Source organism: Tursiops truncatus, chromosome 15 (genome assembly GCF_011762595.2).
Source record: "Tursiops truncatus isolate mTurTru1 chromosome 15, mTurTru1.mat.Y, whole genome shotgun sequence".
Classification (NCBI taxonomy): domain Eukaryota; kingdom Metazoa; phylum Chordata; class Mammalia; order Artiodactyla; family Delphinidae; genus Tursiops; species Tursiops truncatus.
The window spans coordinates 57,743,930-57,759,514 of NC_047048.1; the positions used below are offsets into that span (position 1 = coordinate 57,743,930).

The 15,585-nt window shown below is 50.2% G+C and overlaps 1 protein-coding gene across 1 annotated transcript in view; it reads right to left on the minus strand.

Moving 5' to 3' along the window:
• Positions 1–10,918, minus strand: part of TGM3 (transglutaminase 3) — a 42,412-nt gene extending 31,494 nt beyond the window's left edge. Inside the window, exon 1 of the mRNA XM_019950731.3 lies at positions 10,785–10,918. Coding sequence (XP_019806290.1) covers positions 10,785–10,791 — 7 coding nt within the window. The 5' untranslated portion in view covers positions 10,792–10,918. The remainder of the gene's footprint in view (positions 1–10,784) is intronic.
• Positions 10,919–15,585: the final 4,667 nt, after the last annotated feature.

The following is a 15,585-nucleotide window of genomic DNA, read 5'->3' on the forward strand; positions in this document are numbered from 1 at the left end:
ATTTGAGATGTTCACCACCCATTCTTCTGCAAATGAAAGTGGTCTCTGTCTTTACGATGTGGCCATGGCTATGATGGGAGTGGAGTAGCCCATCCCAGCACCAGGCACAGCTCTTGTTTATACGTCTGTCTGTGTTCATCAGAATGTGCCTTCTTGAACTTTATCTTCTGATGCCTAGCACATTGCTTGACTGTATTAGGACAGTTAGACAAACAACTGAGGGAATAAATGAGCAAACAAACATAAAACTAATGTCATGCAATGACTATCATGACTAGAGCTCTAAATTTAGTCTATAAGGAAAGGTGTATATGGGGTATTTGTTCAATAAACATATAGAGAATACGTATTATTTATAGAACACTACGTAAAGCACAATGTTGGGGGTGTGAAAATGTATGAAAAGTAGTTTGAATCCTCAAAGAGCTTCAGGAGTGCATAAGACGACATGTCAGAATGAATGGTGGAATGAGGTAAATCCAATCTCCCCCAGAAAAGGTGTCTAGGAGATGTAGGTAAGAATCACTTTCAGTTATAGGGATCAGAAAAAATTCATTGAAAATGCTGGGCCTTGAAGGAAGAGAGAATTTTGTCAGGTGCGTTCCAGGCAACAGGCAGAGAGGCCCAAGGCCCAGGAGAGCAGGTGTCTCATTCAGCTAGAGCAGAGGCTTTGCACAGAGGAGAAAGGGGAGGCAGGGAGGGCGTGGCTCCAGGGCGGGCCTGGGGCTGGGGGCTCCCATCCAAGCAACTCCGGAGATGGGCAGAGGCTCGTAAGAGACACTCTCTTGAGTGGGACACAGACTCGGGTGATGAGCCAAAGGCTGCTGCTGAAGCAGGGCTCAGGAGGTGATCTCACCTCCACTTGGAGTACTAAAGATTCATTCATTCAAATGCCCACTTGTTCATTCATTCATTGAACAAATGGTTATTGAAAGAATAAATTAAGTTTTTTTTACTCAGGGAAACTAAAACATTCATGCAATCAAAAATATCTATTGAATGAAGGGCAAGGCAAATGGAGAGAAGGTGGGACAGAAGTGGATGAACGCTCCTGAATGCAGACATTGAATGGCGACAGCTCAGATCTCAGGCACCCTCTGGCAAACATCAAGCTCTACGTGACTTGCAGAGAGCTGGTTTGCTAAAAGCTAGGACTCTTTAGGGCAACGTCCCCACCTTTTAAACCCCTGCCTCTTACGAACTGTGCTCACTGCCTTCTGTGCATGGGATCCGGTAGAGCTTCACTCACTGTCTCGTTTTAGAAAAAAAGAAGAGCTCTTAGAAATGTGTGGTCTGAGGTCACACAAGCCCCCCTGGAGATTCTTCCCCGCTCCCAAACCCTAAAGGATATGCGCCTTCTCCCCAGGAGAAGCTTATTATTCTTGACCATGGACTCTTGGAGAGCAGCAATTATGTCCCCAGACAGCCCTCAGTCAAGCACAGGGGTGAGGAAAGAGGGGTGGCAGCGACTCCCATCTATAGCCAACTTCTGCCTTCCCTCCAACAGGCCCACCTCCTTCTTTGCTGTGCCGAGGGTTATGCACTGTTTGCTATATGAAAAAAAGATGAATCAACATGCAAAAGTACACACAGCCAGTGTACCTAGGTTTGCTTAAGTCCTGAAAAATAAAACAAGTCTAACTATCAGAAAAATAGTAGCGATGTCTCCCTTTCACGCCAGAACGCAGTGGCTTGTCTGCAGGGAAAATGATGAAGAAGACTGAGCTCCAGGGTGCCTTGGCTGCAGAGACACCGAAAGGAGATGAAGGGCACTTTGCGCAGACTAGGTGAAGTCCTGGGGTGACTGAGATGGTCATCTCTGCCTCTCCCAGCATAAGCCCTGGCATGAAGGAGTCTTGCTCCTTCATGGGGTGCTCGTGGGACATGCAGAGCTTCTCTGAGATGGAGGGTGAGGAAGAGCATGACACATTTGTCATCAGTCTCCTATGTGTCAACTGCTCTTAACAGTACACAGAGCACCCCTTCGGGTGCGGGGAGGAGGGGCACCTGAGCCCTTACTGCCGGAAGGGCATCGTGTGTAACCTTTGTGGCAAACGAGGACACGCCTTTGCCCAGCGTCCCAAAGCGGTTCACAATTCCGTGGCAGCTCAGCTAACCGGCGTGGCCGGGCACTGAACACCCGCCTGCCTGCCAGGGTGAACACACAGCCAGCTTACCCCTCTTAAGTGCCAAACCTTTTTTTTTTAACCATTTTTTATCGTTTTTGAAGATCAATGTTTGTTGAATTGAGAACATTGTTGACCCTGGCTTCTGTCAGGGTGTCTATCTTTTGAAGCTCATCCCATCCCCTTTTAATTTGCTGCTTCTAATCTCCGTGGTCTGAGAATTTGTGAAACCAGTGTTGTTAGAAGTGTATGTAACCTGAGTCAATAGGCTCTGAATGGTGGCCAAGGGCCTCTCTTATGGCATTAAAATGCATGGACTTTGTGACAGCGCTTTCAGTGGCTCAGAAGCCATTCTTCACAGAATCATGGAATCGAATCTGGAATTTTCCTTCTGGAAAGGACCTAAAAATTGGTCTAGACCAATCCACTGGTTTTCCAACAGACGAAACAGGACCAGAGAGGTTAAATGACTGGGTCAAAACTCACATAGCTGTCTGGTGCCAGAGCTAGCCTAGAGTAGAGTTCCCTGACCCCAAGCCTGGTGCTCATTCCACTACCTCTCACACCTCACAACATTTTCCTCAACACTTGAGGGCCCAGAAAGTCTGCTCTTTCCAGAATAATGAGCCCAGGGGAATGCTAAGAAATCATCTGGGGAAGGAAGCAGAAGATTTGGCAGGAGCTTCAGAATACTTGGGAGATACGGAAGGGACAAAGGACCATAATCCAGGGTGTACTCATTGCCCCCTTGGGTACCATATCTGGATTAAAGTGGCCCCACTTCTTTGTGGCCTTCCCCTTCCCCGTTCATTGCCATCAGTGAGAAATAGAGGTGCTCCTGAGTAAAGGTTTGCATTTGCATCTTAGCCTCAATAGCTAGTGTCCCCAGAGAAGCAGCCGACTGGAGCTCATCTGCAACCTCCAGACTCTCAGGAGAAAGATGGAATTCCAAGGGAGCTGTTAACTCTGAAATGTACTTGGGAAATAGGCCAAGCTAGAGGGCATTGGGTCTACTAAGTGTTATCAAGTTCAAGTAGAAAAGACAGTACACTGTTTTTCTTTTAGTTTTTGTCTTTCCTTTATGTTTCGCGATTTCCTCGTGGCTTAGAATGTAAAATCGATTGTTTAAAGTTTTGTTCTGAATAAATATTTACCTTTTGTATTGCTAAAAAAAAAAACCCAAAACAGTACACAGAGCACCTTACACCTGTCATCGATGAAATCTTACAGAAACTGCAAACTGAGGGGGGGATTAGCAGATACACACTACTATATATAAAATAGATAAACAACAAGGTCCTACTGTATAGCACAGGGAACTATATTCAATATCTTGTAATAATCCTATAATGGAAAAGAATATATATATATGTATAACTGAATCACTGTGCTGTATGCCTGAAACTAACAGAACATCGTAGATCAAGTATACTTCAACTAAAAAAAAAAAAAAAAAAGAAAGAAACTGATACCTTATTCGAGGTCATATACCTAATGATTGGCAGAGCCAGGATTCTGAACCCAGGTCTTACTGACCCTCCCTGTTCTCCACCTGGGAGGGGGACCCAGGTGGTGAGAAGCCCTCACTGTGCATTGTCCTCCCTTCTGGCATTTGCATCCTGACACGGAGGAGAGAGTGAGCACCTGGAAGGGGAAATGTGTTCCAAAGGGCATTCTACTGGGAGGTGAGTAGAAGAGGAGCATCCCTGAATCCCGAGGGGGACGGCATGCTGAGTGCACGCTCCCAAAGTCCCCAGGTGGTTCCTGCCTCCCTCGGTCACCGCCCCACATGTGAGCCCTAGGATCGTTTCTGCCAGCCCCAAATCAAGGATCTGATGATCCTGTCTGTGGATTATCCAGGGCCTTTGTTCTCCCACCCACCACCCCTTGGCATAGCACTAATCACAGCCAGAGTGTTCTAGAAAGGGTAGGGCAGGGGGTAGGGGAGGTGCACAGCCATCCAAGTTTCTTCTTGAGTTTACAACTTCATGGATGTTTATGAGCCTCAGAGCTGTTTTTCACACCTGCCTGGATGAAGGGCAGGGATGAAAGGAGAGTGGCTTCACCCTTACAATTGACTCATCAACACAGACTCTCAAAACCATCAGAGGGAGAAGCCTTGGAGACCGAGCATCTCTCCACACCCTTATTCTGGCTGTGAGGACGTGGAGGCCCAGGAGATGGTTTGCCCACAGTGGATTGTTTCTGAACTCTCATCCAGGGCCCGTCTCACAATCCCACACCACCTCCTTGAGTCTCTGCTTAACTCTACCATCAGGCCGGGGGCAATTTCCCCAATATTTTTTTCCTGAGAATATCAGTGTCACCAGCAACACTAATGTGGTAGCAACTGACAAATGTCTATCCCAGGGCTTCCCTGGTGGCGCAGTGGTTGAGAGTCCGCCTGCTGATGCAGGGGACACGGGTTCATGCCCCGGTCTAGGAAGATCCCACGTGCCGCGGAGCGGCTGGGCCCGTGAGCCATGGCCGCTGAGCCTGCGTGTCCGGAGCCTGTGCTCCACAATGGGAGAGGCCACAACAGTGAGAGGCCCGTGTACTGCAAAAAAAAAAAAAAGAGTCTATCCCAGTATTCACTTGCTCCTTCTTTCTTGGTAATAAAATCCCCCATGTTAATGGCCAGGCTCCCCTGCAGCTGGGGGTCATGTGAATGAGTTCTGGGCAATGACTTGTAGGTATAGTGATGTGTATTAACTTCTAGGAAACTCTTTTTCTTAAATTGAGGTGAAATTCACTGTTTTAACCATTTAAAGCATACAATTCGGTGGCATTTAGTATATTCACAATGTTGTACAACCATCACCACTATCTACTTTCAGAACTTTTGCATCAACCCCAAATATATCCCCCCACTCATCTGCAGTCACTCCCCATTCCCCGCTAACTGCAGCCCCTGGCAACCATTAATCTACTTTCTGTTCCCCTGGATTTGCCTATTTTGGTCATTTCATATCAATCGAGTCACACGTGTACTTAGTCTTTGAGTCTGGTTTTTCACTTAGCATAATGTTTTCAAGGTTCATCCATGTGGTAGCATTTATCAGTAGCTCCTTCCTTCTTTATGGCTGAATAATATTCCACTATGTTTATATACTGTATTTTGTTCATCCATTCATCAGTTGAGGGACATTTGGGTTGTTTCTACCTTTGGGCTCTTGTAAATAGTGCTGCTATGAACATTCATTTGCAAGTATTTGTTTGAATACCTGTTTTCAATCCTTCTGAGGAAACCTCTTTTTCAAAAGTTGGCAAATGCCCTTAGCCTGCTCACTTCCATCTTCTTCCACCTGCTGCCCGGGGTGTGGGTGTGATGTAGACTCAACTCTAGACCACGCATGCCCTCAGGACATCAGAGTGGAGAACTGCACAGAGCCCAGGCCCCTGGGGATTGTGCAGCTGTCCTCTCCACCAGAATGGCCTACATCCAGGCCTATTGTGTAGGGAAGAAGTAAACTTCTGTCTTGTTTATTTCTCTAAGCCATTGTTATTTGGGGTTCACTGTCATTCACAGCTAAACCTAATTACATATACCTGATAATGTAACCTCCCCTTCTTCTGTGGTCCACCTTTGGCAGGGGTAACATGAGAAGCACAGAACAGATTCCAGATTGTGAAAGCGGGCTCACTAGGCAACCGTCTCCATCCTTATCAGCTGGGCTCTGTAATCGAGTCACCTGCAGCAGGTGGGGAGGATGACTTGGTTGCAGGTGTGGGACTGGGGTTTTCACTTGCTGTTTCCGGGAGGACCACAGAGAGCTGCTGGCAGGTGCCCATCACATAATGATACTCTAGGGGCTGCATCTTCCCCACCTGCCCAGACCCTATTCCCTAGGTCTCTTCTCTAGACTAAGATTTTTTTTAATCTTACAGATTTCTAGAGTTAATTAGGGCTGAGAGATATATTAAAAGTCATCTAGCCAAGTGTCTTCAAGCTTTTTGTTAGAGACTTCATTAATACAGAAATACATTTTGTACATTGCTTACACACATGGGTCTATGATTGACGTAAAGTTTCACAAAAAAATACTAACCCTTATTATGTACAATGCACTGATATTTTCTGTTTTTTTTTTTCTTTTTATTTGCTGATCACAATCCACTAAACTGATCTCACAACTTGCTAATGGGTGACAACCGGCAGCTTGAAAAACAGTGATGTGATCCAATATTCCCATATGACAGGTAAGAAAGCTGAGGCATTGGAAGGGGAAGCCATCTGCTGAGGTCACAGGGTAGTTTAGAGGCAGAGCTTGGCTCAGAAACCAGGTCTTAGATCTTGGTCACTGGTGGGCTGTGAGTCATTCCCAATGCCCCCCTCAGCTCCAGGCACCGGGATGTTTCCAGCTCCTGGCAGGACCCCCACTCGCTCCAGCCCTTGCCACTCTCTTCTTTCTCTCTCTCTAGCCTGTGCTGCTTCCCTTCATCTTTCCCCCACATTCAGACATTTTCAATCCCTGTGCAGCATGGGTGGTACAATTTCTTGGCACCCAGGTCGTGGGGAAATGGGGGTTCCCTGGGTGGCTGAATGAGGGGCTGCTGAGGATCCCGGGATGAATGAGCCCTGAACGGATGGTCTGAGCAGCCTTGAGCAAGGTTTCAGCATCTCTGTAGAAGGGGACAGTGAAAACAAACATCCTCCCTTGTAGAGCTTTTGTTGGGATCCCACGTGTGCCCATCACTAGGGCCTGGCCCTCTGGTAGGGGCATACAAATGCCTTAGGATCCCACACATAATGGCACCAGCAACACAGGATAGAGGAGGGTTTGAGCTTTCTCATGGGCTGCCATTGAGGGCCTCAGATGTGCAGACACTGCTAAGCATGTGTGAGCATGTGTCCTTTCATAGTTACAAACCCTTCTATGTTGTCATTCTCATTTCACAGATGAGTGATTTGAAAGTCCAGTCAGGTGATGTCACTTGCCAAATATCACTTGCTCAGGCAAAGCCTGGCCTGAGCCCAGACTGGGAGCTGGTGCAGCCTGACCACACGCAATTTCCATGCTGCCACCCTGCAGCCAGCTGAGGTCGTGGTGGTGGCATGACCTGGGCACAGTTCCAGGAAGCTGCCAGAGAGAAAGGGCCACCCACAGCTTCCTCCCCTACGCGACATTATATGGTCAGCATGAGAGGAGAGGAAGGAAGAAGGATTCTGGGCCCCCTTCACTTCCAGAGAGAGTTTAGGATCTCTTAGACCCTCACTGAGTCCAAGGATCATTTGGAGAATTCATATTAGCCTAAGCCCCACCACTGACCCACGAAATCAGGATCTCGATCTCTGCGTTAGGGACAGCGTTGATTTTTTTCCCTTAAACTCTCCTGGTGATTCTAATTCGGAGCCAGAGCCAGGACTGAGAATCACTGCCTTAGGCCTACATAGCATTTACACTAATCAAAGCTCCTTTCAGTGAATTCTCTCCCCTGAGCCACACAGCTGCTCTGGGAGGGAGGCAGATGGGGCAGTCACCATCTCCTGTTTACAAAGGAGGAAAACGGGCTGAGAGAGAGGAGTGCAGACTCCTTCGGAATCCCCCTCAGCCCCTACCAGAGACCTGAGTCCCCGTTCCTTACTTCAGCGATCCAGAGACCTGAGTCCCCGTTCCTTACTTCCTCACTCCAGCTCACACCCCAGGCCAACACGTGGGCCCTGGGGAAGGAACCATTGTTCCAGCTGTGGAGCGCAGCCCAGCAGGGTGGAGGCTAAGCCGAGAAATTATCTGAGGTGAACAGAGCAGCACGGACACAGCGCAGGGGCTTGGAAATGGGGAAAGAGCCGCTGGCATCCCAGCTCCCAGGAAAGGGCTTCTGTGCAGACCCACAGCCCAGAACGGCACGGGTCCTCTGCACACTGGGGCTTGAGGCCAGAGAGGGTAAGTCCTGAAGCCAGCGCTCTGCCCAGCAAAGCGGCTGGCGGGAAAGCGCACCATCCCAGCGGGACAGGGCGTCAGTCCTCAGCACAGAGGTTCTGGCCTCCTGCAGGCAGAGGTCTGCATCCAGGTTGGAACCTTGGGGATCCTGCCTCTGACCCAGGGCCTCCGAGTGGCTTCAAGGATGGGGAACAATGCTTCCCCTCCACACTGGGCCCAGCGTCTGTGTCCACAGCCTGCATTCCTGTCTGTCGTGGGGCTCTGGCCTCGGTGCCGGGCAGGCAGATGGTGCCCGACCACTCTGTGCAGAAGGCTGCCAGGCCTTCCTCCACCACATCATCCCCCACTCCGGGAGGTGGAGTAACCGCACACCCCGGATTCCAACACGAACCTTAACTTGGGAGCTAGACGCAGCCCTCTCAGACCACACACTGCGACCCTGATAGTCCCCTGGGTCACACGTGCTCAACCACCCACGTTTCTTTTCCTGTTCCCTCCGCCCAGAACACTCCTCATTCCACAAAACTACTTTTTTTAAAAAAATTAATTAATTTGTTTTTTTGGCTGCATTGGGTCTTCATTGCTGCGCGCGGGCTTTCTCTCGTTGTGGCGAGCGTGAGCTACTCTTCGTTGCGGTGTGTGGGCTTCTCATTGAGGTGGCTTCTCTTGTTGTGGAGCACGGGCTCTAATACACGGGCTTCAGTAGTTGTGTCACGTGGGCCCAGTAGTTGTGGCTCGTGGGCTCTAGAGCACAGGCTCAGTAGTTGTGGCACACGGGCTTAGTTGCTCCGCGGCATGTGGGATCCTCCCAGACCAGGGCTTGAAGCTGTGTCCCCTGAATTGGCAGGCGCATTCTTAAGCACTGCACCACCAGGGAAGCCCCCACAAAACTACTTCTGACTGAGTCCAACTCATCGTCCATACCAAGTGCCACCTGGGTCCCAGGGTCTTTCCTACCCCAAACCATGGCCAAGATTAATCCCCTCCTCCTCTTGGCCCCCTGGCTCTTGCTTGGATTTGTAACACAGCCTAATGACAATCCACTTCGAGCCCCACGAGGGTAGAGACCGCAGCTCATGATCTCTGTGCTCCACCGCGCCTCGTGGCTCTTTCCCTGGGTGTCCAGTAAGTGAACCCGTTCATTCAGGAACCATTTTCTGAAACCTGCTTGGCTGACTGACCAGGACGGGCCAGGAACTCAGGTGTGAGAGCTTCAAAGGAGTGAAGGTGTTTCCCTGTCTCTCTTTTTAAAAATTTGATTTTCTCTGAACTGACCATCGTCCACATTTCACTGTGACCTTAGAACATCTGGTGGATCCAGAAGTTGAGCCTTAAGAGCTCAATTCCATGAGTCACAGGCACTGACACACTGGGCCCCTCAGGACGTCATGCAGGTCTCCCGGTGGGCAGGCTGCTGTGGGTGCACATGCCCCCAGAGGGTGAGCCTCTGCTGGGGCCCATTGCTCTCTGTCCCGGGTGCCCTTTCATGGTGAGAGAGCTGTCAGTACTGGCAGGAGCCTGGAAGTCTATCCATTTCAAGCCCTTTGTCTTGAATCGGGAGCCTGAGGCTCAGCGGCAGCAGAGGCTCAGGCTCAAATGAGGAACCAGGTTCAGTACTGCTTTCCTGTGTCGCAGACGTCACCCGCACTCATGGATAAGCTCGGCTCTGATAGTAGGACACAGTGGAAAGGGTGCTACTAGAACCGAGTCTGGGCCCTGCTATCAGCTTTCTGTGGGACCCCGGTAAGTGTCTGTACCTTCCTGGGCCACCATCTCCTCCAGAGGGAGGGAGATGGCCTGGCTGACAGCTGGCATCCCCTCTTGCTAAAGTCTACAGGATCCAAAGCTCCCCTTCTTAGCAACCCAGCACTGCTGCATGCTCACGGGAGGAAGCTGGGGATAAGGGAATGGTCCTTTTTGCTGCCACCCTGTCCTGGTCTTTGTGACTTCTGAAGTAACCAGCATTGCCCGTTTGCATCGTGCTCAGCGATTTCTTGGGCAAACCTTCCTGCAGACCTAACCACCATTCACAGTATTTTACCGGTTTGACTCTTGCCTTGTTTGGATTTGGTGTAGCTGCCAAACCACTGGGCAGAGCACCCATGACAGGCAATAATTAGCCTGCTGCTTAGCAGGGGCGCCGTCAAAGCCGAGCCCAGTCCTCAAAGTGACCTCAGAGCCAGAGAACCTGAGCTCCCCAGCAGTGATTTTTCACCCCCTTCCCAGGGGCCGCTGGTAGGAACTGTCCTCGGCACACCTGCTCCCTTCTGCTCCTGGCGGTTCCAGCTCACCAAGTCACTTTTAAAGAGCTTGCTGGTGCTTCTGGATGTGTAGTTTACTTAGGAGAATTCCGGCGCTGCCAGTGGTTTCTTTTAAATCAACTCACATGCTGTCACTCCCTCCCTCCCGTGTAGCCCTGAGATGTACTTTTCTTTGCCAGAGTGACTGACAGCTGGTAAAACTGCACTGAGAAACACAGAAAGCAGGTGCCAGCTGGCTTGAAAAGGCAAAGCTTGTCTGTCTGTCTAAGGGGACGTGACCTCCAGCTGCGTTGAAGACCCTGCCCATTATTCAGGACTCCATCCCAAACACGCTCTATCTCCGGGACCATGCTAGAGGGAATAGGCAGCCACTGAGAAAGAGAACCCTAAAATATCAAGGTCTAGCCTTCAGAGTTCCCAAGGCAGCTGTCCCGAGCTGGACACTCTTGCCTCTCAGTCGGCCCAGAAGCATGGGCATCCAGCGGGGGCTGGCAGAGAAGATTCCATGTACTCACCAGACATGTTTCACCTTCCTTTGCCTCCTCTCTGGGTTCGTCTGGGAATGGCACAGATGGTGTGGGGAGACTGGCCGCTGGGATCACCTTACCATTTATAGAAGCTTCTCCTACACACCCCAGTGAGAGTCCTAATGAGGTGGGTGGGGCACCCACCTCATTACAGGTCCTTCCTGTAGTACCTGTAAGCGTTTCACTAACCACATACTTGTTACCCAATGGAAGGTCATGCTGCTTGTGCAAGACCAGCTTGGGGAGAAGAGGGGAGGTAAGAAAAAACATGCAGAGTTTGAGTTTATGATTTTTTTTTCAAGATGAGCAACTTCCTGGATCGTAGGGTTTAGGAAATGATGTCATGTTTTTCTCTTGTTTTTTTACGGTACGCGGGCCTCTCACTGTTGTGGCCTCTCCCGTTGCGGAGCACAGGCTCCAGACGTGCAGGCTCAGTGGCCATGGCTCATGGACCCAGCCACTCCGTGGCATATGGGATCCTCCCGGACCGGGGCACGAACCCGTGTCCCCTGCATCGGCAGGCGGGCTCTCAACCGCTGCGTCACCAGGGAAGCCCAATGTCATGCTTTTCTTGAAGTAGTTTGTCCAGAGCTGATGCTGAGAAGTCCCTTGGGGAGGTCAAAGAAATGTCTTCCCAGAATGCAAGCAGAAAATTGCCTAGTCCTTTCTCACCATCTGCACACGCTGATGGTCTCCACTTGCATGAGGGGCGTGAGATGCTCATCACGGTTCACTGTTCAGGTTGCAGTGTGCCAGAAAGTGCATTTGATTTGGGGTTAGAAGCACTCAGTTCCGATGCTGGCTGGGTCCTGGGCTATCACTAAACCTTGAAACCTTGGAAGCCTCCTCTGACTAGAGTGGAGGCATGCCCACCCTTCTCAACTCGATAAGTGGGGGAATAATCAAATAGGCGATGTGAGTGGGAAGTGCACGGATGTGCACCATAATGGATTAAATACAGTTGTCACCTGGAATCAAATGTCGGTTTGATTCAGATGTGGGGAGGGGCAGGGGGGGGGACTGTTCTTTTTAATGAGGCAGTGGGGACAGCCCCTGAACCTGTAGCTGTGGCATGCTTTCATTCTGGCTCTGCCATGTACTCTCCGTAACACTGGAGGGTAAGTCACGGACCATCTCTGAGCCTAGCTTCTATACTGGTTACATAAAGGAGAGGGAGACTCTCATTCTACGTATTTTATTTGCTTGTTTGTTGTTTTAAGGGGATATATTTTTCAAAAGATCCTATTGTGGCTGTTTACAAGTTCCAAGGTTTCCTGTGACAGACAAGGGACTGTTAAAACGTGATAGTGCTCCAAGGGTCCATGACAGAGTGGAGATTCCCAAGGCTTCCCCCAGGCTGGAGGGGGAGGGAAGCACCAGGACATGGTTAAGGCGTTAGGGAGAAGGTGGGAATGCTGGATCTTGAGAGAAGTGAGAGTGAATAGACAGGCGGACGGGGAAAGAGGCATCCGCATTGTGTCTCTGTGCTCTGGGCTCCCACAGCACTTGGTACATCTTAGGGCCTCTCTTACCAAATGCATCTCCCTGCACTGGGGCAATCTGGTTAGGTCTGTCCCCATCACTCACTCTCTGAAGGTCCAGGCTGTGTGTTATCCACATCTTCTCAGAACAGAGCATAGGCTTGTCACACGGCAGGAGCACACATATTTTTGAATGAGTGGATCAAACAATCAGTGTAAAGGTGGAAATAATTACCATCAATGTAGAGCCCACCCTGGGCAGGCACTGTCTAAACGCTTCACATGTATTACCTTTTCTTGTCTTCAGATCTGTCCTATGGCATGGGTACCATTACTTTTGCTATCTTACGGGAGGGAGAAATGGGTTAACACAAGTCTGTGTGACCAGGAGATTCACACCCATATGTGAGCGACTCCAGAGCCCATCTGCTTAACCTGGAGGTTGGCCGCCTAAGTGACGTGGGACCTCAGCCTTTCCCAGGCCTCTGGCGGCTCTGCACCCATGGCCCCGTGGACTGTGGCCACTGTTGGCTCTGGCAGATGACTCGGAAGAGAGCAGAGTGTAGAGAGGTAATGGCGGGGAGAGCTGGCCCCAGCAGCAGCTGGGTGTGTGGCATGCATCCTGGCCCCTGCCGTGGCACTGGCTGGCACTCTGGGCAAGGCCCTCACTATGCTGAGTCAGTCCTGCCAGAAACCCCGAGAGCTGCGTGATTCCAAGGGGATGAGTGGATGTGAAGGGCTGCACAAGTCCTCAAGCGAGGGATAAAGAAATGGGGGGAGGGGCTGCTTATTACTACTACTGCTGTTGTTGGCCTGGCAGCCAAGAATTGGACCCTGGGCATCCCTTTCAGTGACCTGGCAGGAAAAACTGACAAGGGAACAGGGAGGCAGTGCTGCCCTTGAAGAATCCTGAAGTCACGCAGACCGGGGTCCAAACTCGGCTGTGCCACCACCTCAACTCTTGGAGCCTCCGTTCCCTCATCAGTAAAGCTGAGATACAAGCCCCACGAGGATCGAAGGAGAGCATGAATACAAGTGCTCGGCATCACTTCTGGCACCACTCAGCATAACACGGTAGCACTGATGCTATTGGTATGCTCATTGCCCGTACAGCACCCCGCAGTAACGAGTGTCATAGATTTCGCGATGGGACCCACAGTGTGGACAGTGGTGCCTGCCCACCGGCCCCTTGGTTTCCCCTTGGAAAGATCTGTAGCTGATCAGTCTTGACCCCAGGGTGGTGTGGTAGAAAGATGCCCAAGTTGGATTCAGAGGAGCCCAACTAAACACCGGGCTCTGGGGCTTGCCCACCGTGTGACTTTGGCAGAATCCTTTTCCTTCTCTGAGCCTCAGTTTCCTCATCAGCCTATGCACACACCTCCCAGTGCTGTTGTGAGGTTCAGAACTCTGAAATCGTAGATATGACACTCCCCTATAGAAGGGTGGTGCCGGCGTCCCTCCGCCCTGCCTGCCGCTCTGGCCCGGCTCCCTGCAGCCTGCTAACTGCCCAGCAGTGGGGCCTTGCCTCCTTGCTCTGAGCTGACTTCACATTAGCTGCTGGAGGATTGTACCACGGCCACAGATGCAGCCACAGCCCCAGCCTGCAGGCGGGGGTAATGCTGTAATTGGCATGCTGTGTCACAATTTCAGCTAATGATTTTCAATTCACAGGTGGAGTCACCCAGCCACACGCATGATGAAATTCCTGCTTGGCCACGCTTTCTGCACCTCAGACTCCATTAGGATGGAACATGCAAATATGGGCTTTAAAAAAAAAGGAGACGCTATTTGATCATTTGCCTTTTTTTCTCCCTCTAATTAAGGGATTTAGAGTTGCTGAAGATTTCACTACACGTGTAAAGGTACAAAACCTTATGAGAAGTCATCTACTCAGCCTTTTTCCCAGTGTAAGAATCCCCTTTCCTGACACATTTCTCTTGAAAACTCCGGTGACAGGGAACTCACAGTCTCAAAGCAGCCCATACACGAACCAGACAGCTCTGGCTATAACATCCATTTCTGGGATGATTCTGTTTAAGGCATATCTTCCCCCATTTCATAGGAGTTCTGTGAAGGCAGGAGCTTTTTTCCAGATCCATCACTGTGCCATCCCCAGTGCATCACTGTGCCCAGAGCACACCGTGGGCTCTCAGGAACTGGGGTTTAAAGTGCATTGAAAGGACCAGAAAGTTCTTCTCCTTTGAACTGAGAATCTGTCTCCTTAGAGCTTCTGCCCATTGATCCTCGCTGCTTCTCCCCACCCCTCACTGATCCCACCTGAGTCCCCCATCCCCCTCTTCACCCAACAACCATCGTGTTCTCCCCCAAGTCTGGCAAACACCCCCATCTCTCCCAATAAGTCTGTTCTTCTCTAGGTTAGACGTCCGTCTCTCCAGCCATTCTTGGTGAGTCATGATTTAGAGGCCTCTCCTCTTGATGAGATCATGTGCTCCCCTCTTCTGAAAGCTTCGATGGCTCCCAGTGGCTCCCCATGGCCTATCACAGCTCAAGTTCCTTAGTCTGGCATTCACTTCAGCGAATGTCCAGCTTAATTCTGTTTTTTTCTACCACTCTTACACGAACTCTCCTATTCAGCAAAGCATGTCTAATCATTTTTCCTGGAACCCCACATGATTGTCCCTGCCTCTATACCTGTTTATAAAATGCCCCTGCCTGGAACACCTTCCCTATTCCTACTGTATCAAGGTCTTATCACTTCCAAGGCCCAAAGCAAGTGTCTCCTCTCCTCCTGGTCATTCCAGTATGTTGTGGAAAAAGGGTTTGTGATGAAACAAGCAAACCTAGGTTTAAGCCCCAGACACATTTCATGAGCACATATCTTTATAATCACATGGACCTTGGGCAGATCACTTAACATCTCTGAGCCTAAGGTTTCTCCTCTGAAAAATGGGTATGATGATGCCAGCACTGCTCACCCTCCAGAGCGTTCTGAGGAATTGTGTGATGATACACGTAAAAGCTCTTTGTAAATGACAAGGTGCATTGACTTCTCTCTGTGTGAGCCTCTGGAACTTGTCCAGTGTCATGCATCAGGCACCTAACGATACACGATCTGACTCTGTTAGTGACGTTTCCTCAGGAGGGGAGTGTGTGAGTCTGCATGGCTGGCCACCGTTTCCTGACACCAGGCCTTGTGCCAAGTGTTTCACATCAGTTGACTTTTAAACCTCGCAACAATCCTCCCAGGGAGATAGTACAATTCCATTTTATAAATAAGAAACCAGAGGCTTAGTTAGAGAAGCTAAGGAACTTGACAAGGGTACACAGCTAACAAGTAGCAAAGCAGG